This window comes from Phoxinus phoxinus, assembly GCF_949152265.1.
Source record: "Phoxinus phoxinus genome assembly, chromosome: 1".
In the NCBI taxonomy this organism is placed as follows: Eukaryota; Metazoa; Chordata; class Actinopteri; order Cypriniformes; family Leuciscidae; genus Phoxinus; species Phoxinus phoxinus.
Genome location: NC_136876.1, coordinates 36832759 through 36860515, shown reverse-complemented (window position 1 = coordinate 36860515; position 27757 = coordinate 36832759). Strand labels below are relative to the sequence as shown.

The 27757-nt window shown below is 37.4% G+C and overlaps 1 protein-coding gene across 1 annotated transcript; it reads left to right on the top strand.

The window, feature by feature from the left end:
* The first annotated feature begins 374 nt into the window (after positions 1-374).
* On the top strand, positions 375-25231 carry kctd5a (potassium channel tetramerization domain containing 5a). Its single transcript, XM_079636100.1, has 6 exons — positions 375-930; positions 4026-4134; positions 4300-4391; positions 13949-14044; positions 21164-21289; positions 22903-25231. Exons 1-6 carry the CDS (start codon positions 709-711, stop codon positions 22930-22932), a joined length of 675 nt encoding a protein of 224 aa, XP_079492226.1. The 5' UTR covers positions 375-708; the 3' UTR covers positions 22933-25231.
* Positions 25232-27757: the final 2526 nt, after the last annotated feature.

The following is a 27757-nucleotide window of genomic DNA, read 5'->3' as shown; positions in this document are numbered from 1 at the left end:
TCATCAGTTTCATCTCATAATTATGAATGTATTTTATCATTTCAATGTTTAGTCATAACTGACCTTTTTCCTCATTATTTTGACTCTTTATTTTACTTTATCATAATTGATTTAGTCATTCATAATGTCAGTTTTTTATCTGGTAATTAGATAAAAGATACTTACTTTGTGGACTTTTATCTCACAACAATTTAGACTTTATGTTGTAATTATTACTTACCAAAGCATGCATTTTTTCCCCATATGTGACAGAAATTGGCTTCTATACTTACCTGTCTTCTAAATCATTATTAACACTTTGACAAAAGTGTTCGTCTGACTAAACAACTTTAGTAAAACCACTTAGTAGGCTACTTGTGTTTAATACTGTAAATACACACGTTGACAGTCATAACTGTATATCTATAATCACGTGGCTGTTAAAAAACAAACAAATCATGTGGCTTTTTAAAAGCCTAAACAACAATGACATCATTTTTCCAAATTTTCAAAACGTATAGAGCTGCCTAGCTAGCCTAGGAGGCGCGTGCAGTCTTATTGGGTGGCAAAAGTGCGGCCTAGCTAGACAGCTCTGTGTGTGTGGTGACGGAGCCTGTGTAGGGAGGCTCAGGGCACCGCGGCTCTCAAACTCCCCACACACACTTCCTGCTCTCAGAGTCAGCTCAGTTCCATCAGTCGACAGTCAGGCAGCGGGAGCGCAGAGGAGGGATGGCGGAGAAGAGCCCTGACCCGAGTGGCTCGAATGGTCGGAGGTGTCCCGCTCTTTTTCCAAGTGAGAGACTGCAGCCGTCTGGAAGCGGCTCGCCCAAATGGGTTCGTCTGAACGTCGGCGGCACTTACTTTCTCACGACGAGACAAACGCTGTGCAGAGACCCGAAATCTTTCCTGTACCGCCTGTGCCAGGCCGACCCCGACCTCGACTCTGACAAGGTATTTATTCCGCGAGCTCTTCACTAGCATGACAGTGAACACCAACCGCGACTTCGCGTATCTGGACTTACGGCAATTCAGTTATACTGGGTAGACGCAAAATAATGGGTTTATAGTCTAATATTTCGCTATATTGATGTATTTTAATATTTTAGCTAGACGGCTAACTTAGCTAGTAAAGTTACGGTCAATGGAGCTCCGCTTACTAGCTTAGCTTAACTGGTAACACTTGATGTGGCTTGTTTTACTAATTAAAGTTAGTTCTAGTGTGTCAGATATGGTTAAAGAGGCTGCTTGTAGTATATTTTGAGTAGCATTAGCTCGTTTAAATATGAAAATACAAAAATACATCGCTTATGGTTCTTATAGTAACAAACTTGCATGCTAACATGTCAAGTGCTAATTGCAGAACTTTCATTAGTGTTTTCACTCAACCTTTAATAATAAAAATATTACAAAGATGACAAGCTTTTGCCTATTTAAAAGTTTCACTTTTTTTTTTAACTGGATACCTAGAAATATTAACTAAGTTTCTAGCTATAAACCATTGAATTTTTGGTAACTAATTATAAGTATGTAACGTTACCATTAATTAAAATGATTAGTTAACATGAATTAATAATTAATACTCTTACAGCATTTATTAATCTAGGTTCGTGTCTAGATATAGTGCAATTTTAATATGAATATGAACATTATTATGAATATATTGAGTTTAATATTTTAACACTAATGTATTATGAACTAACAATTAATGTTAATATATTTATTAACATGGTTATTAAATGCTGATTATTGCTGGAAATGTTGCTCATTGTTCATTTATTATATATAATGCATCAATTTCCAATGCAAAATATTTAATGTTAAATGTCAATTGAATAACATTTTTTAGTGTTTAAGATTTTAGGATGAATATGTTAGCCATAAGGTTTTGAATAAGCTGGTGTGTTTGAAAACAATTACAAAATTCGCATTTAGGAGATATAGGCTATGCATTTAAAACTGTCCCTCACTTTCGGATTTTTATGACATCACTGCGGACTTCAGCTTCTCATCACATCTTCTGTCCAATCAAATGCTCTCTAGAATCTAAAGCTCCGCCCCTTTTGCTATAAATACCACCTGGCCAATGCAACCATTGACACATCAGAATTGATGCATACTACTGACCTTTAAATGTTTAAAAGCATGCAGGCAACCCTATTTTTATTTTATCCTCTGTCAAGAAGTTGGAGATGTGAGTTTGGTTGCTTAAACGCTCAAGTTTTATTCCGTTTTCCAACTGTACGTTGGTTAAGAATGAAATTGCTAGAATTTATTCACACGTCTACTATTGAATCCAACGTATCCTCAGTGCTCGGATTCGCTTCCATGGTGCTGTCAAGTACGTCTTCGAAAATTTTCATGCCCTTCACTCGCTAACTTCCCTCCGTCTTGTTCACTCGGATGTACGTCATTGCTTGCTTTGCACGAGTGCCACTACTGGCGGAAACGGCAATGGACTGAATTGGAACGTCCTAACCCCTTGATCACTTGGAATCAGCTATGGAGTTGTTTTATTATTTAAAAAAATGTTCCCTATAATAATTTGTTTAATGCAGCATCCAAATGTATATAGGTGTCTTTGGGTTGTTTTAAATGAAAAAAATGATAATTAATATATCATAGAGTTGTTTGTTGGTGGTGGTGATAAGACGAGATCTGCGGTGACGAGATCTATATGGAGCTGCCTGAAGTGTACATAAAGTAGACTCTGTCAAAACCGAGGGAACGAGGGTCTGCCTATATAAACTTCCCTCATCCACTTCACAACGTGGAACGCACTTCAAAATGGCGGCAGGGATTCCCCCGAAGGGAAGTGCTTAGGGAAGTTCGCAAGTGCGTGTCTAAAAGTGGACTGGACCGCAGCCTTGCAGTTTGTGAGGTAAACTAAACGCTATTGGCTATTTGAAAAGGGGGAGGCCGTAGCTTCCTTGTTACAGTGGAAATAACGCCAACACATCGTACAAAGCTGCGCCTTTAAGTATGCAATCTTATGCTATAAAATATTTGACTAGTGCTTATCTAAAAATATATGAATTATTGTGTTAAACTAGTGTTTATCCAATTAAACCATTTCACTAAATCTTTATCTGGTTCAACTCTAAAAATATTAATTATATTAATATTGTTTATATGGTTTAGTTAGTAGAATAATTGTTTTAAAACTATTTCATAAGTGTTTATCTGGAGTAACTATGACAACTGTTAGTCAGTTTACGTTGTAAATAAGAATTTAATATTAGAGAAATCAAATAGGTTTTTATTTAGTAATTTATTATATTCTATTTTTCTATTGAGTGGTTAAATGTCTATACCTTTTTTTTTAAGCTGTGAGGAACAGTTAATAACCTCAAATATTTTAATACTCACACACAACGCATACTAGTTTGCAGGAATTGATCCTAAATAGTATTAGCAACCAATTAAAATACTTAGTGAATGCACTATTATGAATATTTATCATGTCATACAAGTATATACTGGTCTTTTTTAATTAATCCTCTAGTTTCTTCCATGTGACACAAGAAGAAATAGGGTTCCCTGCATGCTTTTAAACTTTTAAAGGTCAGTATGCATCATTTATTAGGGCAACGACAGTTGAAAGCTTCTAAAAGACAAATAATTTCTTATGTTCCTCTGCTTAGTCAAAAATATTTATCATAAATAAAGATTTTTCATTACAAAATAAGACATTTTAACTGTGAAGTTGCTCTTGCCAGTTGCTTTCTTTTAAGGGGAAATGTTGTGGAGTAAAGCTCTCTTTTCTGACCTCAATATTGATCCGTTGTAATCATGTTGTGCTGGAGATGGATCAGCGTCCCTATGGGCTCTGCAGCGTGTATGTTAAATGTCAGCCCCACCTTGAGTACAGATAAAGTCAGATACCCTTGAGTACTGATAAAACACAATTTTAAAAAAAAATTTGAACAAACTATCTGAAAAGGTGGTGAGTCATTAAAGCCAGATTTAATGATTGCATGATGTTTATTATGCTGAAATCCCTTTGGAGACGAGCATCATGGTACTGATAACGCTCTTTCCTCATCCAGGATGACACGGGTGCTTATTTGATAGACCGTGATCCCACTTATTTTGGTCCGGTGCTCAACTATCTGAGACACGGGAAGCTGGTCCTGAACAGAGGCCTTGCGGAGGAAGGTATGATGGGAATGTCAATAAGAACTTTAAGATATGTCTGGACATGTTGTTAGATTTCAAATTCAGTTGTAACTTGTTTTTAAGTTCTACATGTTTTTGACATCAAGCTGTTTTGGCTGTGATATGTTTTTTATTTCAACATTTCATCTGTAAAATGTTTCTCAGGTGTGCTGGAAGAGGCTGAATTCTACAATATCACTTCATTGATTAAACTGGTCAAAGACAAAATCAGGGAGCGGGATTGTAAGACGGCTCAGGTAAGTCATGTTAAGATTGTGCTGCTTCATATCTAAGGCCTCATCCACACTACTGCGTTTTCGTTTAGAAACGGAGACCTTTTGCTACGTTTGCACCTCCCGTCCAGACTACAACGGCAAAAACGCAGACCTTAAACGGAGAAGTTTAAAAACGCTTCGACCCCGTTTTGCGTTTTGAATCTCCGGAGGGTGTATTAGTGAAGACGGTCAAAGCGGAGGACTTTACAAACGCTGACGCAGAGGCTCACGCTCGGCTCTATGATTGGGTGTCATCAGTCATGGCGTATCCTTCCCTGATTCGTCAGACACCCATCACATGACCCGTCCCCGGGAAGAAAACATACAAAAACAGCCTGGACTACGTAACGTTAGTGACTACAACATGGATAACGAATTACAAGCGTTACTGATGTTGATGTCTTTGCTAGCAGCTGTTGTGCAAGTAAATTCTGCATTTTACAATGCTATAACTGCCTACATGCGCCTGTTTACACCGGCACGCGCATGCCCAGTGTTGGTGAATGGTCACGTGATCCGCGTTTTCAGTCGTTTTAATGTGGACGGAGATCAATTCTAATACGCAGCTAAACCGCTGGTGTGGACGGAGATCGTATTCGTTTTAATTCTCTGTTTCTAAACTAAAACGCAATAGTGTGGATGAGGCCTAACTCAACAACTAATCTAAGTGTTTTCACTTATATTTCTTTTTTTCGCAATTGCTAGTTTATCTCACAATTCTGAGAAAAATTGTAAACTAGTAGCTCTAAAAAAGATGTCTGATTTGCGGGATATAAACTGGCATTTCTGATTTTTTTTTTTTTTGAATTCCAGTATATAAACTTGCAGTTCTGGAAAAAAATTGTCAGATTTGTGGGATATAAACTAGCAGCTCTGAAAACAAAAGTAGTCAGACCTGTGGGATATAAACTCGCCATTCTGAAAAATGTCAGAATTGCGGGAAATAAACACTTCTGAAAAGTCACAATTGCCTTTTTTAATAGTTTATTCCCTGGTGAAAACAAGCTTCCATATCGGCACTCCATGAAACATGAGCAGAACAAATGTATGTGTAAATCTTTCATAAAACCCATCTTGCGTCAAATGTCCAATTGAATGTAATGTTTTATATATATATATTATATATATATATATTAGGGGTGGAGCCGAACCCGAATACGGTATTCGGAAAGGCACAAATAACATGTTTTTTTTACAAATACTTATTTCGAACAAATACTTTAAAAATGATTTGTATTCGGGAACAAGAAAACCTTTATATCAAAAAGCGTTTCCTCATGAGACCGCAGTGCAGACCCGGATGAGTGAGTGCGTGACGGACACAGGCTGCTCCACACAGCAACAGAGAGCGCTCGGCTGAGCGAAAAAACACTTTACTCCATCACTATTTTTGTTGAATAGATTTTTGTACCTTAACTGGGTTACTGAGGCAGTTTATAACTTTCGGGAAGCAGAGTTTGATCGGGAGATTATTCCATTACGCTGCATTATTGACGTCTGCAGTCGGGTGCTCTCATGTTCGCTCTGTTTACGTAACGTCAGCTGTTTAGCGCGGTAATTTAGACTGTTGACAGAGTAACGTTAACGTTCGGTTAAAAAGGTTAAAAATGCGTGTGTAGTTGTGTCGAATTGTATGCACGTGTGGGAGTTACACGATACGTTTAAGTTACTCTTTCTTTTGCAGACAGTAAGATGTAGGCTTCATAATGTTCACAATGGTATTTTATTAGTTGTTGGTTTAACCATGGATAAGGTAATGGCTGTTATGTTATTTTCTTTTAAATTACGTTCCTTGTTTCATTGCTAGATTTATGGAAAAACATCAACCAATATTGCATATCCATAATTAGTATAATGGATATAATTAAAGAATACTTACACTATAACGTAAATTAGAAGTGTAACGCAAAAAAAATTGATTTTTACGCCTATTTTGAATTTTACTCAAATACAAATACTTTCCCCCCTCAACAAATACAAATACAGATACAAATAGCGGCTGCTTTGCACACCCCTAATATATATAAATATAATACATTTTCATTATAGAATTTCCACACTTGCATTTGTTTCATGAATTAGGCCCATTGATTCAAAACAAATATATTAACAGTCTGCACGGTCCTTTCAAAATGCTCCTGCTGTATCCCATGACAAAGGTGTCCTCTGAAACCAGGAAGGTGTCACTTCCTGAACGCGTTGTTTGTGTTTGAGCTCCATTGATTTGATTCATAATCCGTGATTTCTCTCTTTAAACTCACTTACAACGAACATTTTCTACTTTTCCTCACTGAGAAGCACTGCTGCTTAAAATCTCAGTTACAACGCGGACTGTTGAGTAGACGCGTCTCAAACCGATTGACCCAATACCGGTCCGTTACACCTGTGGGTCACGGCTGAGCACGTCTTCTTTAGAGCGCGATTGTAAAATCGACTTTCCATGTCTAAAGACTTTTCCATTTTCAACGCCAAATATAGGCCAATCCACGGACAACTAACAGGCATTAGGATGAACGTAAAGAGGGCGCTTGAGACGCACAATATTTCTGATGATTTATTGGCATGAAATTTCGTGTACAATTACAAACAGGAATGTAACATTCTCGAAAAGCCGAGTGGACTGCAGGCTTTAACATGGCTGTTTTCACGATTAGAAATGTCAAACAAATTTCACCTACGTAGCCTGTAGCCCGAGTCAGTAAGCTATCTGTAGCCTATGCTTGAAATTTTCTAAATACTGGCAACACCTTATGCAGAAATAGGCTATAATTTGCTGTTATGTCTGTTTATCAGAACCTGCAGTTGCTGTGTGATGCGCGTTCGCTGCGGGCGTATCGTGACGAGCTGGACGCGCTCTGAGAGAGAGTGCCTTTCAGACAGGGCACAGCATTCGCGGCGCTATGAGACCCATTCATTTCAATGGCTTACGAAACATTCTGTTTTGTGAAAGCAGCTCTTTTGTTTTTACCTCCAAAACACACCAACAATTGGTCAGATCTATGCCATTGGACTGTGCGGTTCAATGGCTGAGCCATTCAATAGGCTACAGATAGCGCGAGACGTTTTGTTGCTGGGTCGACCAAGCGTTGCGCACGCAGCGGTAAAAGTTCAATCGCGCAAATCGCGTTGTATCTGAAGCGCAACGCTGAACCCAGCAGCCAGCGCCGCGCATTCTGCGTCCTGAAAACCGTTAAAATATATTTTCATTTTCGAAACTTGTGTTGGTTGGTCCGATCGATTGTGCAATCGATTTTCGAACAAAAAGTGACAGCCCTAATAAGCATGAGCCCCGCAGCAACAATCTACAGAGATATTCTTAATGTTACTCAGAAAACAGGTGACAAATTTAATTAGTTTGAAGTACTTGTATTAAATGTTACGCTCTTAGATGTAAGAAAAAAATCCCTTCTATCTCTAGCCCTGGTTACCGTATATAGACCGCCAGGGCCTTACGCTGGTTTCCTAAAAGAGTTTGCAGATTTTCTCTCAGATCTATTGGTCAACGTCGATAAAGCATTAATTATTGGAGATTTTAACATACACGTAGATAATTCAAATGATGCGTTAGGGGCTGCGTTTACAGATTTATTAAACTCGTTTGGGGTCAAACAAAACGTCACCGGACCAACTCATCGTCTTAATCATACACTCGATTTAATTATATCATATGGAACCGATCCAACCGATATAGATATCATTCCACAAAGTGATGGTGTCAGTGACCACTTCCTGGTAACTTGTATATTACGGACTACAGTACTATGTCATGCTGCGCCGCGTTACCGACCAGGCAGAACAATCCTTCCATCCACCATAGATCATTTCTCAAATTGCTTATCTGATTTGTCTCAGTTACTGCCTGAACCAGTGTTGTAGTCGAGTCACCAACTGTCGAGCCTCGAGTCCCAGTGTTCGAGTCCAAGTCCGAGTCACCAAAGAAGAGTCCGAGTCGAGTCACCATTACCTGAGTTCGAGTCTGAGTCGAGTCTCGAGTCCTGTGTTCGAGTCCGAGTCGAGTACACTGTATTTCAGGGTGTCCGCGGGGTCTTAAAAAGTATTAAAAGTTGATAAATCCATTTTGGGAAAATTAAGGCCCTTAAAAGGTATTAAAAAGTCTTAATCACGATTTTATGAGGTATTAAATTTTGTTCAAGCTTTGTCCAAAGAGTTTGACTCCAAAAAGTATGCATGAATATATTTATTTTCCTCCCCATTACTAATAAAAAACAACGGCGTAGTCGGTCAGTGAGATCAGATCGCCGCATTCAGGTGATGTCACGTATTTTGCGAAACGCGCGATTAGGTGCGTTAAATAAAAAAACTAAAACTTTTTTTAAAGGTGATGTGTTGTCGTCCTCTACATCGCACAAACTACAACTGTTTATTAAGTGAAAGGTTTGTTGCTGATTAGAACTTGAAGTGGCGATGAGGTCTTAAAATATTTTGAGAAGGTGTTCAAAAAGTCTTAAAAAGGTATTGAAATTAACTTCAGGATTCCTGCATATACCCTGTATTTACTTTTGTAAAAATTTAAATAAGTTTAGAGATTTTCATTGAAAAGGGATTAAACAATGTTGCGGTGTCCAACTGAGTATGTGTGGCTGTGAGGAAAAATCAAGAGAAAAAAGATTGACGATGTAAAGTAATTTAACAGTTAACAATAAAACGACAAGCTTCTTCTAGGGTTGGTTTCTTCCTGAATTAATCCGTTTCTCCCGAAATAAATGAAAGTAAGAGGTCGGTGAACTGGGAGAAGAATAAACTTTATGGTTGACTTACTTACACTGTATATCTGATATGAATTAAATATGTCGGCAAATATATTTGAAAGGATTGTTTATTGCTACTTCCATAGACACCATTGTATTTTACAAACTATAAATGTATTGTTTTGCTATAAATTGTATGTATTTAAATATGAAATCTAAAATAAACATAATTGTGTTATGGTATGATAAGCGGGATTAAAAGAGAATTTACAAAAAAATGAGCTCAATGTTAAAATTGACCGGAGTTCTCCTTTAAGCGCTGCGCTCTTTCATGAAAAGATGGCGCTCTTTCTCAGCGCCAGCCATAGCACGAAAGCACAGTTTGAATTTGGCAGTTATGTCACGTCACTGTACATTCGCTCCTTAGTGGTCAGGTCAGCTGCTGCAAAGCGTGCCAAAATCGAAATTGCTGATAAGATGTAGAGGAACTTATCTACTGTTAAATTAATAATGCACGAGAATGCAGCGTAAAGTGAGTGTTGTCAAGCAAGGAGAGCGAGCGGTAGCAGTGTCTGTGAGGGAAAAAATAGATCACGGCCGGTCTTGGAGCCCAAAACAGGAAAAGTGTAACATCTTATATCAAATTTTTATAACCTATTTATTCAGAAACAACGTCATTCATTTGATGAATGCTCAAGCCCGATTTTATATATCCTCGGCTCGAGTCCAAGTACGAGTCATCAGTCCGCGAGTCCAAGTCGAGTCACGATTCCAGAGAATGGAGTCTCGAGTCGGACTCGAGTCCAGAGAATAAGGACTCGAGTTGGACTCGAGTCCATGTCCAGGACTCGAGTACTCCATCACTGGCCTGAACCCAAACAAACAGATGAATTAAAGGAAGTAACTCGCACTATGAGCACCATTCTCTCTAGAACATTGGATATTGTTGCACCCATTAGATTAAAAAAGGTCAGAGAGAAAAGTAAAGCACCATGGTACAACAATACTACGCATGTTCTAAAGAGAGAAACCCGTAACTTAGAGCGTAAATGGAAACAAACTAATTTAGAGGTCTTTAGAATCGCGTGAAAAGACAGTATGTCACGTTATAAAAAGGCCCTAAAAGCAGCCAGGGCTGAGCATTTCCGCAAACTAATAGAAAACAACCAAAATAACCCAAGGTTTTTATTTAACACCGTGGCTAGACTAACAAATAAACAGACATCACCTGAACAAAATATCCCGTTACAGTTTAGCAGTAATGATTTCATGAACTTCTTCACTGAGAAAATAGAAAGCATCAGAACCACAATTGTAAACGTTCAATCTTCAATCGCGCCTTATAAATCAGCCTCAATTATCACCCCGCAAGAACAATTACAGCGCTTTACAACTATAGAACAAAAAGAGTTAAATAAACGTATCACTTCATCTAAAACAACAACATGCTTATTAGATCCTATACCAACTAAACTACTGAAAGAAGTGTTACCTATAGTGGAAGAGCCTCTACTCAATATCATTAACTCATCTTTATCTTTAGGTCATGTTCCAAAAACATTTAAACTGGCAGTTATAAAACCACTCATTAAGAAACCACAATTAGACCCACATAATCTAGCAAATTATAGACCCATTTCAAATCTTCTATTTATGTCTAAAATATTAGAAAAAGTTGTGTCCGCTAGGGGTGTGCATTGGCACTGCCCTCACAATTCGATTCGATTACGATTCACCAGCTAACGATTCGATTCAATTCGATTCTACGATGCATTGCGATGCATCAAAATTCTACTGCACACAACAAGGCAAATTTTTCATCAGTCATGAGGCAATACAAGCAGTCATATATTGAACAACAGATTTTATTGGCTGCTATGTGTGTATTATCACTACCATTATCACTGCTGTATCTTTGACATAAATGTCATTAAACAAAATAAAATTGAATGGTACAGGGTATTGTATATGGCATTTTCAAACCTGAAAAAGAAAACATAAATCACTGCTTTCTAGGGCTGTAATCTCCCAATCGATTAGTCGATTGTTGGTCGATACGTTCTGGCTTGACCAAAATTCTGATTGGTCGATTTTTTGCCGCGTTCATTTCATCAGTTTTGCCGCGTTCATTTCATTCGTTTTGCCGCGTTCATTTAATTCGTTTTGCGCGTTCATTTCATCAGTTTTGCCGCGTTCATTTCATTCGTTTTGCCGCGTTCATTTAATTCGTTTTGCGCGTTCATTTCATCAGTTTTGCCGCGTTCATTTCGTTCATTTTGCGCGTTCATTTCATCAGGTGGAAAGCACTAATTGCTAATGGGGGTGTTTTCAGATAACTCCTGTTTCACAGGTAACAGTCTGTCTTCAGAACACCCCCCTTGTTTTCACTTCTTTTGGATTATCCCAACCCACTGGAGAAGAGAGACAGATTGAAGAAAGTAGGCTAAGGTTTGCTGAATTTTATATATTTAATTGAGAGACCGTTTAATTCATAGTCAGTCCTCTTCTACCATGTAAACAAAGACATCGGCAGCATTTTTTTTTAGAAGACGGGAACATATTATTGGAGCCCAATGCGCGCATTCGCGCAGTGCCACTGTTTGTATTAGTTTTGAGCCTATGCTTTATTTTTCAGTTATGCACTTTATTTCGTTTTTGCTCTTGATCTGGTTTGTTTAATAAATATATTTTTTTTTATTAAAATGGACGTGCCTTTTGTGTTTAAGAGTAAAGCTTTAGTTAATAATAGTCTATTCGTGTCTCAGCCGCGAAGCTGCGCTCCTGTGTTCAGCCTCGTCTTGTTAAGTTTCCCATTAACTTCGTAGAATCGAAATGTGCCCAGATGTCCGCTTTTCCAAGCTTTGGGTGCGTTTTTAATTACCCGTCTATCGCGGTCATCTCCCTCCGCCTCCGTCTTGATTGTTGTTGTTGTTATGCCCACGGAAGTAATAAACTTCACAACTTTATTGTCCAACTCAAGGCCAGAAAATAAACAGTGACATAATCGATTATGGCACTTTGCCGCATCGATGCTGAATCGTGCATATCCCGCATTGCGATGCATCGCCGAATCGATTATTGTTGACACCACTAGTGTCCGCTCAACTGGGCTCTTTTTTGCAAGAAAATGACATCTATGAAAAGTTTCAGTCTGGATTCAGGCCGCACCATAGCACTGAAACTGCGCTCGTTAAAACACTAATGATTTACTTTTAGCTTCGGACCAAGACTGTATCTCAATACTAGTTTTACTTGATCTTAGTGCTGCGTTCGATACTATAGATCACACAATACTCTTAGATCGACTACAAAATTATACTGGCGTTCAAGGACAAGCATTAAGCTGGTTCAGATCATACTTATCTGACCGCTACCATTTTGTCTATTTAAATGGAGAAAAATCGATCATAACTTCAGTAAACTATGGAGTGCCGCAGGGATCTGTGTTAGGCCCTCTATTATTCTCAATTTATATGCTGCCACTTGGAAATATTATAAGGAAACATGGAATTAGTTTCCATTGTTATGCTGATGACACTCAATTATATATTTCATCACGGCCGGATGAAAACGCTAAATTATCAAAATTGACAGAGTGTGTTAAAGATATAAAAGATTGGATGACGCGTAATTTTCTTCTATTAAATCCAGACAAGACAGAGGTACTACTTATCGGTTCAAAAAACCGCCCACAAAACCTCTCACAATACAACTTTAACATAGTAGGATGTCCTGCTACTTTATCCTCTACAGTAAAAGACCTGGGTGTCATACTAGACTGCAACCTGTCTTTTAAAAATCATATTTCATATGTTACAAAAACTGCCTTTTTCCACCTTAGAAACATTGCTAAGCTACGTAATATGCTATCAGATACTGATGCAGAAAAGTTAGTTCATGCATTCATGACCTCGAGACTAGATTACTGTAATGCTCTATTAGCTGGTTGTCCTGCATCCTCTGTAAACAAGCTACAGTTAGTCCAAAATGCAGCCGCTAGAGTTCTTACTAGATCAAGAAAATATGATCATATAACACCGATCTTATCATCACTACCTATAAAGTTCCGTATTAATTATAAGGTATTGTTACTGACTTATAAAGCCCTAAACGGCTTAGCTCCAGTCTATTTAACGGATCTTCTATCGCCCTATAATCCATCGCGCTCTTTAAGATCACTAAATTTGAGGCTTTTGGTTATACCTAGGATATCTAAGTCCACCAAAGGAGGGAGAGCATTCTCACATTTAGCTCCAAAACTCTGGAATAGCCTTCCTGATACTGTTCGTTGCTCAGATTCACTCTCCCAGTTCAAAACTAGACTAAAGACGCATCTCTTCAGCCAGGCATTCATATAAATTTGTTTAATCCTACAGTTAAATCCGGCCTCTAGTTCATAACCGCCAGAGGAGAACTGGCCCCTGACTGAGCCTGGGTTCTCCCAAGTTTTTTTTTTCTCCATTAGGTCACCTGATGGAGTTTTTCGTTTCCTTGCCACTGTTGCCTTTGGCTTGCTCAGTTGGGGATATTCAATTTAATTAATCAATGAATAATACTATTGATTAGCATTACCAAACATGGACGTTTTATTATTATTTTAATTTAATACTGTGAGAAGCTGCTTTGATACAATCTGTATTGTGAAAAGCGCTATACAAATATTCTTGACTTGACTTGAAACCTGCCTTCTCAGGACCTTAATCTGATGACATTTGTAGGTCTGCAGGAAATGACAGAATCATTTTACAATTAAACCAGAGCACCGACAAAATTGACTGCATAATATGGCAGGTTTTTTTTGTATTCTCAAAGTCTTTCTTCTGTCCTCAGCTCCCTGTGAAGCACGTCTACAGAGTCCTACAGTGTCAGGAGGAGGAACTGACACAGATGGTCTCCACCATGTCAGATGGCTGGAAGTTTGAACAGGTGATCAGAAGCACAACACTGGGATTACTCTCTTGTTTTTAGCATACTGAGGAGTTTTAATTGGAGATGCTCAAAATATCTGTACTATATTGGTTCATGGGCGAGACTTTACCGTTCAAAGGTTTCGGGTCAATAAGATATCTACATATTTATTAAGAAAAGGGACACATTAAATTGGTCAAAAGTAAACGCATTTAAGTTACAAAAGTTTTCTATTTCAAATAAATGTTGTTCTTTGAACACTCTTCAGAGTTCTGGAAAAAGAAAAATTGTATCGCAGTTTCCACAAAAATATCAAGCAGCACGACTATTTTCAACAGTGATAGTAATAATGCATTTTTCTTGAGCAGCAAATCAGCAGATTAGAATGATTTCTGTAGGATCATGTGAATGGCTTCAGAATAAATATATTCGAATAGGACATTTATTTTAAATTGTAATGTTTACTTGAATTTATCTAATAAATGCAGCCTTGGTGAGGATAAGAGATTCCATTGAAAAGACATTAAAAAAAAAATCATACTGACCCCCTTTCGAAGGATAGTGTTTAATTGTTCAAACAAAACAAAACAAAAAACATTTCCTTTTTACATTTTTTTTTTTTTATAACGGTTTGGACAAAATTGTATATAATTTAACACCAGCCATTTATCGGTTGTAGGGCATGGCATTGTTGGATATATAGTTACCATCTGATTGTTTTTCATCTGATCCATCTGATTATTTTACCTGCCAGTTAAATCAATGCTTTTTCTTTCTCATAAAACCTATGAACCAACTCAGCTCAGGTTTGTATGAACTGACATCCATCCACTGAAAACTCCTGTAGTGAATGGGGATATTTTTCTGTGTATATGTGTTGTAGACGTGGCGTTGGCCAATGAATTAACCGTGTGGTATAGGAGGGTTTTCCCCAGCGCTGTGAGTGAGGTGTGTGGCCTCTCCTGACCTGCTTTTGGCTTGTCCTGAAGTGTTACCTTATATGGGCAGCTGTAAGGTGACAGAATGCCAGGCATTCCCTGTAATGCACCTTTGGAAATCGCTGTGCATGGAAGCACCAATAGATACAATGTTGGGTTGTTGTTTCCATCAGCGTTAGATGTCATCATCCATCATAACAGGTGTTAAATATTTAGATTGGAAAATACTTTGCCATTAATGTTGTTGAAATTCTGCCTTATAGAAACACACATACACTTTATTCTGTGGCTTACTAAGTACTTTAAGTGTTTATTTAATAAAAATTAGGGATGCACCAAAATGAAAATTCAGGGCTGAAGCGGAAAATTCTGGATGCGCTTGGCTGAAAACCTAAAATGCTTTTTTTATTTTTATTATTTTGGTAATACAATAAGGTTTCATTAGATAACGTACTAATAATGAACTACTCTTCTAGAGCATACTAATCTCTGTTAATATTAATTTTAACATTTACTAATACATTATTATATACATTTTAAATTAGCTTATTTTTGTATAATTGTATTAATATTAGACTTTAATGAAATTCTGTGATATTAATGATACTGCATTTTTAAAAGTACAAGCTGATGTGCCCCGATACCACTTCTTCCAGAACGAGTCGGAGTCCGATACCTATACTTTTATTTTTAGTACTTGCCGATACCTATACCGATACCTGTACTTTCATTGCATTTTTAAAGTTACACTATGTAGAAATTGTTTTTATCAAACAGCGACCCCTAGAGTTGCTGTGGAATACTTGCACTGTCGTAAAGTAGCCTACCGCGTTTGCTGGCTTATAACGTTTTTACATGATTGCAGCTAAATCACAAGTAAATAGCCTATAGTCTAGGCCTACTGTGTAATTTCATTTGTGTTTTTTTATTGTAATGTAAATATTACAAAATGCCAGATGACATCAATGAAGTTAAATGTACGTCGCATTATTTCATAACATTGGCCGTTATGATGTCATTAGACATGATTATTACCAATTTATCATAATAGTTTGCAAATTGTGCTCGTTTACACTATTTACAACCTCTAGGCTTATTTATGTCCTGATAATTATGAGATATTGACAACTGTTCTCATGATAATCGCAGGAATCAACGTCAACAGCGTCGTCTGATATAATGGATGAATGAACAGCATCGTAAAAAATTTACACACTACAAACAAGCGCAACAACATACAACATAGAACGCAAACAAGTTTACAAATTAGAGATTTATTTACTAGTCCATCAACAAGATCGCCAGGTCAGCATCGCTGTTCCATCCAGTGCTGCTTTTTAACTCGCGCCAACAAGTAAAAGCCTGACCGAGTGGGACTCTTCTCCGGTTCCCTCACGCGGTCAGATTCTCTTTTCCTTTTCCTAGTCTCTTCCGACCGCATTTTCTTTTCTTTTTCCATCGTCGAGTATCACGCAGGGATTAAAGTTCTCCGTCGCTACGACGGATTTCCGTTAATTGCAGAGAGTCTAAGACGGATTTCCGTCAATATATCAGGGCTTCCCTGTCATTGTCTTAAGTTCACTTTTAATGATTTTAAGGCCGTAAATATGCTTACATTTCTCATGTAATGTAATAAAGGTCTTCATTTTAATTTGAATAGGTCTTAAATTAAGGAAGGACGAGGTGTATTCACCCTGCTGATGGGGATGTGATCAAAGCCTGGAGTGGCGCTAAAGCACGTTCCTATCTGCACTAAGCATTCTGTGATCACTCCGCTCCTCATCCACTCCGGGTTTTCTATACCCGCTCACGGAAAAACTGCTCAGGATAAGTGCAAAATGAAGGTTGTGAAATGATTGCCTAATGTTAACTCTACTTTGGTGCTGCAATGATATTGCATATCGCCACGATAACCGACCTCATCTGAGCTGGTTTAGTGGCCGTTCACATGTTTGCGCTCACGTGGGTTTTTTTAACATGTACATGTGCGAAAAGTGCGCTCAAATAGAGAGCGACGCTGTTGCAACTCGCCTCGCTTGTGTTCCCAGGCAAGGTGAATGAAAAAATCAAAGTAAGTTAGTCTTTAGGGCTTTAGTTTATGTTCACAGAAGCTGCGAGCCGGTCACGAATTCCAGCGCGACGCTTCACGACACGCTTCAGTAACGGTCATAAAATACGAGTCTGGCCTGTGAGATGTGTAGCTAAACCAAACAACAGTTTACAATGACTGTATCAATCAAATATCAGCTTTTGGAAGGCAAGATATACAGGTAAAGATTAGGAGACTGCGAGAAGAAGAGAGAATAGAGATGAGAGAGGAAGAGCAGGTGTTGCATACTGTGCCCATGAGATTAACATTATTATAATGTATTCCTATACATATAAATGTTATATAAGCTCAATTTAACAACACAAGCACCTATTAAATATAATTCTATAATACTAGTATTGTATAAATATTAATATTTGTATGACCCTTGAATATGTTATATTTCACCAGTAAGCACTGGGAGACTTCACTGTTTGTATCACTGCGCTTGTCTGTGTTTGCCCCCGAACCCCCCTAGCAAGATCCCTTTAGCAATGACCTCTTTATTTATAAAACCCTGTGTACGGCCCTGCTCATGCTGTTCACTTTTTATATAAAAAATAACATTATATTATTTATTCATAATGGCCTTGGTTAAAATATAAAATATAGTTTGTGATATTTAGCTCACTTTGCAGCAAAGGCTCTGTTGGCTTTTATTATTTGAGAAATAAAAACTTGTGTTAAATTTATTTTATTATTCGTATGACTACATCACAAAGAGTCAAGTCTTGTAAAAGCATTAAATTTAAAACATTGACATTTCATAAAAGTGTGTAAATAATAGCAACGCAGTTCAAAATGGCCTTTCTTTAAATGCAAATGTTCTTTCAGTATTTAATTTGTGAAGGTAATGCATGCCATGTACTCACTATTAGAGGTCGACCGATTAATACAAATTTTGTTACTTTTTTATTAATTAAGTTGGCTTGAAAAGAACAGTTAAATAGTTACATTTTGAATGTAACTGGTTTTATTTGTTATTTAGAGTATTACTTTTTGTTTCAGTTCGAATGAATGTCTTTTATTGACTTAAATATTTATTCACATTTATATATTTATTTCATTTAGCATGTTTTCATGGTTCAATACAGTTTTTTTATTTTTATAATAAAGTTCAGCACTGTTTTACTTGGAGTGTTATGTTTGTTTTTATCCAGTATCAATTTTAAAAACTATCGGTTCATTAATCGGTTATCGGCAAGTATGGCCCAACCTAGCTATCGTTATCGGTAAAATCCACTATCGGTCGACCTCTACTCACTATAGCCTACTCCTAATTACAAGAAGAAACAAACTTCACACTGGATGTGTGACAGGCTGTGGAGCGGGGTTTGGCCATGGAAAAATTCAGTCAGATTTTTTTTTTTTTGCTTTAATCCCTGTATCACGTCTGAAATGCGCGCATGTGTTTTCGTGCTTCATATGTTGTTAATGTGTGTGACGTCGTTGCCGTAAAGCAAGTCGTGATTCTCGCGAGATTTGTCGGGGGCGCTCCTCTCAAACTTGCATTGATGGTTTTTCCAGCGGCGTCCCCCCCCAAGCTTTACTACCAGGATGATTCGCCCTACTATGAGTTTGTTTACCACCAAAATTACTTTGAAGCTGTTATATTAAGGTACAATTTCTACATAGTGTGCCTTTAACTTTTAAAAATATTGGGCAAAAGAATATGAATTGACTTAGCAAATAGATATTTCCTTCAGTTATTTTCATGCCTAATTATGTCTGTTACACTTTTGTAGGAGCTACTGTTACTTTCACTGTTCATGCTCCTCAATAATCACACAATCTTTTAAGACTACAGTTTAAACGAATGCTTACATGGGGAGTTGATAGACTCCACTGTTCTTTATTTTATGTTCTCCGTTTGAAAGCATTAGACTTTGTAAGTAAATTTTTCCTGTTAATATTAATGCTGCTGTTATAAATAAAAAGATAAAACTGGGATATTGTTAAGCTACACTTTAGTAATTCAGGTTAATTTAGAATGTTTTTATTTGTTAGAATTTTACATGCATATTCGTTACCTGTTTGTTTACTTGATCAAAGATTTACAAAAGGCACGTTGGTGACAGTGCACTATATTTATTTTTAGTTTGTGTACTCTTTCAGACTCAAGCAGACTCTATTTATTACTGTAGAAGTGTGTTTTGGTTTGTATGCAAGGAGGCAGTGTAATTGCAGAAATTACAGTATTTATAAAGTGTTAAAGTTTGTTCTGTTCAGTGCTGTTGTTATAATTGTCAAAAACAGAAAACCATAAATTAATATCAGTTCAATAAGTCGGGCAGACGGGCACATAAACATGCAAATATCGGTTGATCTCTATTTTTTTTTGTGATGCATGTGATGTTTGCTTTAAAGGGTGCAGCTATGAATGTTTAAAGTTGAGATCAATATCATCAGTGCATCTAGTAGGAGCAGTGGAAAATGTTTTTGGAAGGTTGCTTTTATTTGACTAGCATGCTAAACTTTGTTTGCCTTTATTTTTGCATGCGCTTGTGGTGGAAGGGTAACACAGAAACAAAGTGTAGACTTTACGCCTGGGTTGTTTAAGGGACAAGTTGTAATTTGTGGTGCGAATGGGGGCTTCGGTGCTCGAGTGTGTTCATCCCTAGTCAGTAGCAGGTGTAAGGAAGTGTCTGTGGTTTAACAACCTGTGGTGAGTGAAGCATCCGAAGCAGTGGTTCTCAACCAGGGGGCTTAAAGGGGTCCTATTGTGCTGCTTTACAGGTTCATCATTTTGTTTTTGGGGTCTGATAGAATACGTTTACATAATTTTGTTTTTTGAACAATACATTTTCTTATTTACTTTTGTTGCCTGATATGTTTTCACCCTCTGTCTGAACACTGAGAGAAAGTTAAAAATGTAAAAAAAGCATAATAGGACCCTTTTAAAATAATTTAAAATAAGGCAAAAACAAGCATGAAAATGGGTTAAAACTAGAGTTGTCAAAAGTACAGACTTCGGTACCAAGTCTGTACTGAAATGTAAAAAAAATGTACTATCCCAGCATTTCCCTCTAGCTTTTTGAGCGCTGTTGAACGCATTCAACAGTTGTAGCGCGAGTGATCCGAGATGATAACTTATCTAATAGCAAACTTTTTTTTTTTTGACATATACTTCCCTTAAAAGGATACTCCACCGTTTTTTCATATTAAACTATGTTATTCCCTTAACTAAGACAAATTGATACATACCTCTCTCGTCTCAGTGCGTGCACTTAATCGCTCTGGCGCGCCGCGACACTGATAGCACTTAGCTTAGCCCAGTTCATTCAATAGGGGCCAAGCAGAGAAGCTACCAAGTCGAAGTGCTCCCAAGCACTTGCTATTTTTCAAATAAAAATAGCAGGCCTACCTCAATCCACAGCTTGTCTAGTTCTTATTTAAAAAAAAGTAACATGTCTACATGATGTGGGGTTAGTCTGGGTCTCCGGTGGCACAGATGTCCCGGGAATACAGAGAACGTATCGCTAGAGTGGCCAACTTCGGAAAGCGCCTTTTATTTGCTTGTGGATGTTTGCTTCGCAAGTGATAGCCTATTACATTGTACTTGCACTACTGCTTTATTTAGCTTGCACAGCGAAATGTCTTTAGGCGCGTGTGGTTGCGTGTGCCGACGCACCCCGTGTGAGTTAACAAATATAGGCTGTATACAAATTTTTTTAACCATGCAGCAAACAAACAAAAAAAGCTACAAAAAAAAAAATCAATTTTTTTTACTTTTAAACAGTTTAACTGGTCAAAATGTTTACTTTCGGTTAACGGTTAAACGGTCAATATGAGCATCCCTAATATTAAGTTGTGTATGTGTACATTTGTTCTTATTTTTTAATAACAAAGCAAATAATGACAGATTTTTGTCCTCGCCACTTTGGCCTAAATGTCCAATTCTATTTTATTTTATATTTTGTTACCTTGTAAGGCTTTGTTTTTAAAATGGGTACATTAGTTTGGCTGGTATGGTATTTCTTTTCTTTATTTTCTTTTGATTGTTGCGGTTTTACACATTACCAGCAACTACTGAATATATTGTATCATAGTCAAATCAGTTCACTATGGAAATACTGTCGTCATGTGTTTTCCTTTCCTCTCTCCTGGCAGTTGGTTAGTATCGGCTCTTCGTACAACTATGGAAATGAGGATCAAGCTGAGTTCCTCTGCGTGGTCTCTAAGGAGCTGCACAATCAGTCATACGGCACAAACAGCGAGCCCAGTGAAAAGGCCAAGGTGAGGAGAACAGAACCCTTTTACAGTCTCCCATGCACTCTTCCCTCGTGCACGGACGGAAATAGTCACTTGCGCACAGATCGAAAGAAAATATCCCACAGCTCTGCTCTTCAATTGGTCACATGGCATAACAGTACTCAAGAGTTCATTAACCAGATCAAATGTGTTCATGCCTGAGTGTTTTGTTTCCCTGCATGCTGTGCACACTTTTTCTTCTCTTTTTTCTTGGTGAGGCATCATTTACATATCACTTAAGCTGATAATTAGGTCTCTGCTGAATGCTGAAAGCAGTGTCGCTCGCTCTCTCTCTCCCTCTCTGAATCTCTGTTACTAGTGCTCAATTTGACGCATGCTGTCTGGCTGTACTCGTGCCTATTAGACAGCCCTAGAATTATATCCTTAGCTCATCTAGTCTGCTTTTCTCTCCCAGATAATGATGGAACACTCCCCCCCCCCTGAATTGTATATTCAGTATACAATTCAATTTCAACCAAACTGCCATTAGCAAAGTAGTAAAATACAGTAGAACTTAAAAGTAAAATTCCACACAAATTCCATACATGCATTACATATATTTTTATTTTATTTTAGTTATATTATCATTTTATTATGTAGATGTTAGTTTTAGTTTGCATATTAATTTAGGTTAAATGTTTTTTTTTTTTCAGATTTAGTTTAATTTAAATTTAAACTTATTTTAGTTTATTGCCTAGACAACATTTCTAATTTTCATTTACTTAAATTTTTTCAACTAACGTTTATATATATTTTTTATTTCATTTTAAAACAAATGTTTTTAATAGTTTTAGTTAAATAATAATAATAATGTTTTCGGTCGAAGTCCAAAGTAGTCGATTGTCGAGTTCACGCACGTGATCATAGGTAACTAAACCTATGCGCGTGAACTCGACAATCGACTACTTTGGGTATCGTGTGCGGTTGTATCTAGTTTAAAAGGCCTTTTAAATATGAATGCAGTTTTGGATTAAATAAAAGGACAGTCAAGTCAAATTATACACGTTTTATCTCCTGTTTAGTTGGTAACACTACAATACCATTCATTAACATTACTTAATGCCTTATCTAACATCAACACATTGAGTGAACAATATATTTTTACAACATTAATGTATGTTTGTGAATGTTATTTAATACAAACACCTGATCGTTCATGAACAGATAAAACTTTTGATTTTAAAAATGTATTAGTAGGCTACATTTTTAAATTACCCCAAGGAGAATAATTGCTTCAGTATATAACTATTGTTTATTGTTAGGTCATTTTATCTAATGTTATCTAACAAAATTTTATCTAAATTAGCTTTGGTACCGAAATTGGTACCGAGAACTGTGGATTTTCACAGGTATCGGTACTGAATACTGAAATTTTGGTACCGTGACAACACTACAGCCATATTTATTTACATAATTTAAAATATTTTCATAAATTATATGTACTCTAACGGATTCTCTCTTTTTTTTTTGTGTGATGAATTTTAAATCTTATTTTGAGTATTTAATTCTTGTTGAGTATTTAGTCTCCCCCTGTTTTATCTAGACATGCTGACTTTCATCATCCACTCCATCCATTAACAGTTGTTCCTCTCTTACAGATTCTTCAAGAACAAGGCTCTCGAATGTGAAACAACTGTTTTATTTCCTCCGGTCCAGCAGTTGCCGGGCAAAACAACATGCACCATATCACACGAGAGAGAAATTTGACAACCTATTTAAAGTGGATGTTCTGTTTTGATTTAGAATAATTGACACTTGTTTGTGCCTGCACAGTTATACCGGACTGTTGGCTCTTGACATGGGCAGATCTATCCAAATGGTTTTGTTTGAGAGGTAGGAATATGCATGTCATTAGTAAGCTGAGCAAAAAGGGCCTCAATCACGTCTGGTCCAATCATATGTACTCAGGGTCTCTAATCGACTTTCACAAAATATGTTTATCACGTCATTTGTGGTCCAGTGAGCAATTTTGTCAAAAAAGAAAACGTATATATATATATATTTAAAACTGTATATTATGCCAGGAAGTTAAATCTCATCATTAGAAATTATAATTAAGAGAGTGGAAAGTATTTTTGATTGAGATTACAATATTCAGAAGGCTTATGTGTAATGTTGAGTGGTAAGGAATGGTGGATTTTTATAGCAAGGATTTCTGTTTTTAGCATGTTTGTAGGAACATATGAGATAATGATTTTATTGATTTTTGACTTGCGTAGTGTTTTTTTTATATACCAGAAGGGTGAAAGAACATCCGTAACAGTTTGCCTCAAAGTTTCCTCACGTTGTGTGAGGTTTTACTGTTGCTGCCTTGAGTTGGTTAAAAACAGAACAGAAAAATGTTTGTCTTCCATCCCCACTTTCATTCCATGAGGATTTTTGTTAAACTGGAACTGGAACCTGACACTGTTAACATATATGAAACGCGTTGACTTTGTGAAAGAGATGTTTATAGCTAGATTTGGTTTAGTTGGAGAATTAAGGCAAGGCTACAAAGGAATTGAGCCTGATTTGTTTTGGCAATACCGCTTCGAACAACGCTTTACTTACACGACAGTGACTGTTAATTAGTGGTGTTGTAGGGCTTCTCTTGTTCACACTTTGGCAAGTGATGGAGACAGAAAGGGCACTTCTAGAAGAGTGAAAAAATATTATCCACATAGTTTAACACTGCAGTTTTTGATTTGCTTTGGTTCAACTCGTTCAAGTTGAATTTTGATTCCAAATAAACATAATCCTGTAGTTTATTTAAAAAAAAAAAAAGTTTTTGACAATGTTGCCTTTAATGAACCTACACAAGATCTGAATTTTATTTGGAATTGTGGTCAGGGAAATAACACATCACTTTTGCTAGGCTAAAAGCATATCTATTTGACATCGTGTATATAGACTAAAGAGCATAATATTCAGCGCATGTTAGTTTTCCTAATTCTTTCTCTTTCTCACACACATACACACACACACACACACACACACACACACACACACACAAAGGGCTTTTACTAGTGGAATACAAGCTATAATTTTTTGCAGAGATTCATCCGATCTCTTAATATTGCCTGATCAAGGCGAAGTTTACATGGCTAGTGTTTTATAACAATAATACTACACGTTTACTTACCTTGACTATGTGACACCACATTTTAGTTTGGTTTCAAGACCTGTATGTTTACATATCCTCTCAATTACCTAGTTAGTTACTGTCAACCTTGTGTCTTAGCAGCTAGAGAGGAGGTTCGGGTCCTTATCAGTGGAGTGTTCTGTTGCTTGCTCACTGAGTCAGTGTCTCGTAGTGAAATGTGCCTCTGTTATAGCCTCCGGGGCTCCACACAGTGCATGGCATCCACCCATCGCTCACCGCTGACGTCCAGGCCGAGACACTGGAGAGTGATGGTTATCATCACTGTGTAGGGCGCTGCAGCCCTTAAACTCGTTTTTTTTTTTTACCGTCCTGCCTCCCAGATTTCGGTGGAGAAAGTAGGATGTGCACACTAATGCACCAATCACACGTCTCCATTATGCCTGCCGGACCTTGTCCGCCACGGCCCATCTTTCAGTTGCCCGTTTACGTAAACTCGTTTCTGACGGGCACCAGTTTTGTTTTTTCCTGAGGACGGCATGGGTGTCTGATGTAATGCCTCAGATTTTTTTCTTTTGTCTTTCTCCATTTAAAAGCGTGCAATCTGCAAAATGTATTTTGAAAATGGGCAGAAGCGGACTGAAATGTCTTTTGCTCCACTTTGTCACTGCTGTTCCTATACTTATTATCCAATAACATGTTTTTGTATTTGTATTTTTTTTATGCTTACAATTTGTGTATTCACATAGTATATTATATATGTAATTGCAAGTTACGACTGGGGAAAAATGTATATGATGGTAATGCTAGAACCTGGTCAAACTAAATAAACACTTTTGAATTCTGAAGTGGTTGTTTCCCCCCTTATGGTTTCCTTCTAGTTGAAATATTGATATGCATCCTTTCTGCGTTTTTAACGCAGGCTTAAATGCATAAAACAACGACAAAAAAAGTGTATCTTCAAAGTTTTGAGCAGAGAATTAAATTGCTGGACATATTGTAAAGTATTACATTCATGAATTTATGATCTATGACTATGTGAATTGAATGAATCAAGCCTGTTTACTGGAGTCTTGGAATGCACAACTGTAGTGACACAACTGGCACAGCAGAGGGTGTTTATGTATTTTAGAGTTGGAACATGTAAGATAACGTGTTTTCTGACCCAGAAGGCTTGCAAAATATAGGCTAATGATGAAAATATGAAGACAGCCATATATTTTAATGAATAAAGCATAAATAAATAAAAATAGATTTTATACTGTCATTGTATTGAAACATATATATATATATAACTTTGTTTAATTTAGCAAAGTTTGCTGATTTAGTATTTGCAGATATTTTTTTCACATTTCTATGGTATACTAGAAAACCAAATCAACGCTAAGCATCACAATTTCTGGGCTTCTGCTCGGCCACTCACCGTTTGAAGACTGACCACAGGTTCTCTATGGAATTAAAAGGTCCAATGTAATGATGTCCGATCCACTTTATCATCACTCTTGTCTTGTGATATGGAGCTCTATCATGCACGGATCAGCACAGCATTGCTATATGTGTCTTTAGGAGAAGTTGCTCTTGCAGGATGTTTTGATACTGTATTCCTAGCAGTGGTTTGGGGTTTTTGAGCCACTCCCGGCCTCGGATGAAAAGCAGCCCCACACATGAATAGTCTCAGGATGCTTCACTGTTGGCCCGACGCAGGACTCATGGTAGCCTTCACCTTTTCTTCTCCAGACAATCGATTTTTCAGTTGGAAGGGAGCTTCATCACAGAAAATAACCTCTGCTGTCCAGTCCTTGTACTTCCAGCAGAATTTCAGTCTGTCCTTGATGCTTTTCTTGGAAAGAAGTGTCGTCTTCGCTGCCGTTCTTGACACCAAATTGTTCCGTTGTCCAAAGTCTTGGTCTTGCTATGCGTGGAGAAACTCACACACTTCTTCTAATATTGAGCAGCTCTGCACCGGTGGTGACATGATTCCATACCGGACTCCTCAGGAAGAGATGGTCCTGGCGCCTGCGTCATGAATCCACTTTCAATGCAGATGAACCTCTCTCCTTGAAGTTCTTATTTGTTTCAGTTAATGGTTCTTTCAGGCCATTTTAATGCAAAGCAATGGTGGTAACCATTTGAACACTATTGCAGCACTTCTTCCTTCCTTTTATATCAATCACAGTCTGCTCTTATAATCCAATCAGAATGATAGTGCTGACGATATGATTAGTGAAGGGATGCTTGCTGGTCATTTTGTACCAGGGCCAAAACAAAAAACTGTGAAATTTGAGGTTTTGTGAGCTATTAAGCTTTTTGCAATTATTAAAAAAAGCATCTGATCGATCTAGAAAAAAATGTGAATCAACACCACAACAACTGAAGCTGTAAACTTTGTGAAACACAATTTGTCACTGCCAATACTTTTGGACATGGCTGTACTTTGCAAGGAAGGCGAGCTAAAAACGATTTGATTTAGATTTCAATTCATTTTGTATACATAAAACAATCACAATCTTGTGAGAATTTTTTTCTCTAAAAGTTTCCACAGACCTCATTGTACCCTCCTTGTGGCCCTTATAAGGTCCCGGACACTTAAAAATAAATAAATAATAATAACTGCACCACCGACTACAATGTCCTAAGTTAAATCAGAAGTACTCGGGACGGGCATTCATAAATACTCTCATTGCTTTTTTGACAAACGTGTCCTTTTTTATGTGTTTGATTGCACAAAACATTGAGGTGCGTTCGCTCATGCATATGCATGGTACAGGTGCACTTGCAATTTCCCATGATATTTCAACAAGCTGCGACACGCTCTTCTGCCTTGTGTATCTCTCTCTCTCTCTGCTTAACAGGGTGCGTGCTCTATTCAGCAGTGTGGGAATGCCCTGTTCCTCCAGGAGTTACTGCACTTTGACTCTTAGCAACAAGCCAGCCAATCCCTCCACAAAACCTGCAGCAAGCTCAGATTTCTATTGGCCAAAATGTCAGAAGTGATAGATTTGTTGGGGAGCAACACAAGATGTAAGCATTATTAAAGAGAATTTGCCCAAACAGGACAGCCCTGTTACATCTTAACCTGATTAAATGCCAGTAAGAAAAACAGTGCTTTTGTTGCCAAAGAAAGCTTACGGAGAGATTGTTTTCTCTCAAGATGATATGTTTTTTTTTTTAAATATAAAATGAAGTGAAGTTATTTATCTTGTAATTTACATGAAAGGGTGATAAATGACTTGCCATTGGAATAAATGAGTCAATTCCTGCTTCTGATCTTGGGTGACATACATCATTCAGTGCTTTGAGAATCCACAGAATTACCAGAATCCGCAGGGAGGGACGGGGGGAGCAATAAAGATATAAATGAACAGTCATTAAAG

What these genes read in the sequence shown, in the direction of transcription:
- kctd5a (XM_079636100.1), top strand. Translation starts at nt 709, where the DNA reads ATGGCGGAGAAGAGCCCTGACCCGAGTGGCTCGAATGGTCGGAGGTGT. An exon ending in CCGACCTCGACTCTGACAAG is followed by an intron (nt 931 to 4,025) that starts GTATTTATTCCG and finishes TTCCTCATCCAG; the next exon opens with GATGACACGGGTGCTTATTT. An exon ending in CAGAGGCCTTGCGGAGGAAG is followed by an intron (nt 4,135 to 4,299) that starts GTATGATGGGAA and finishes AATGTTTCTCAG; the next exon opens with GTGTGCTGGAAGAGGCTGAA.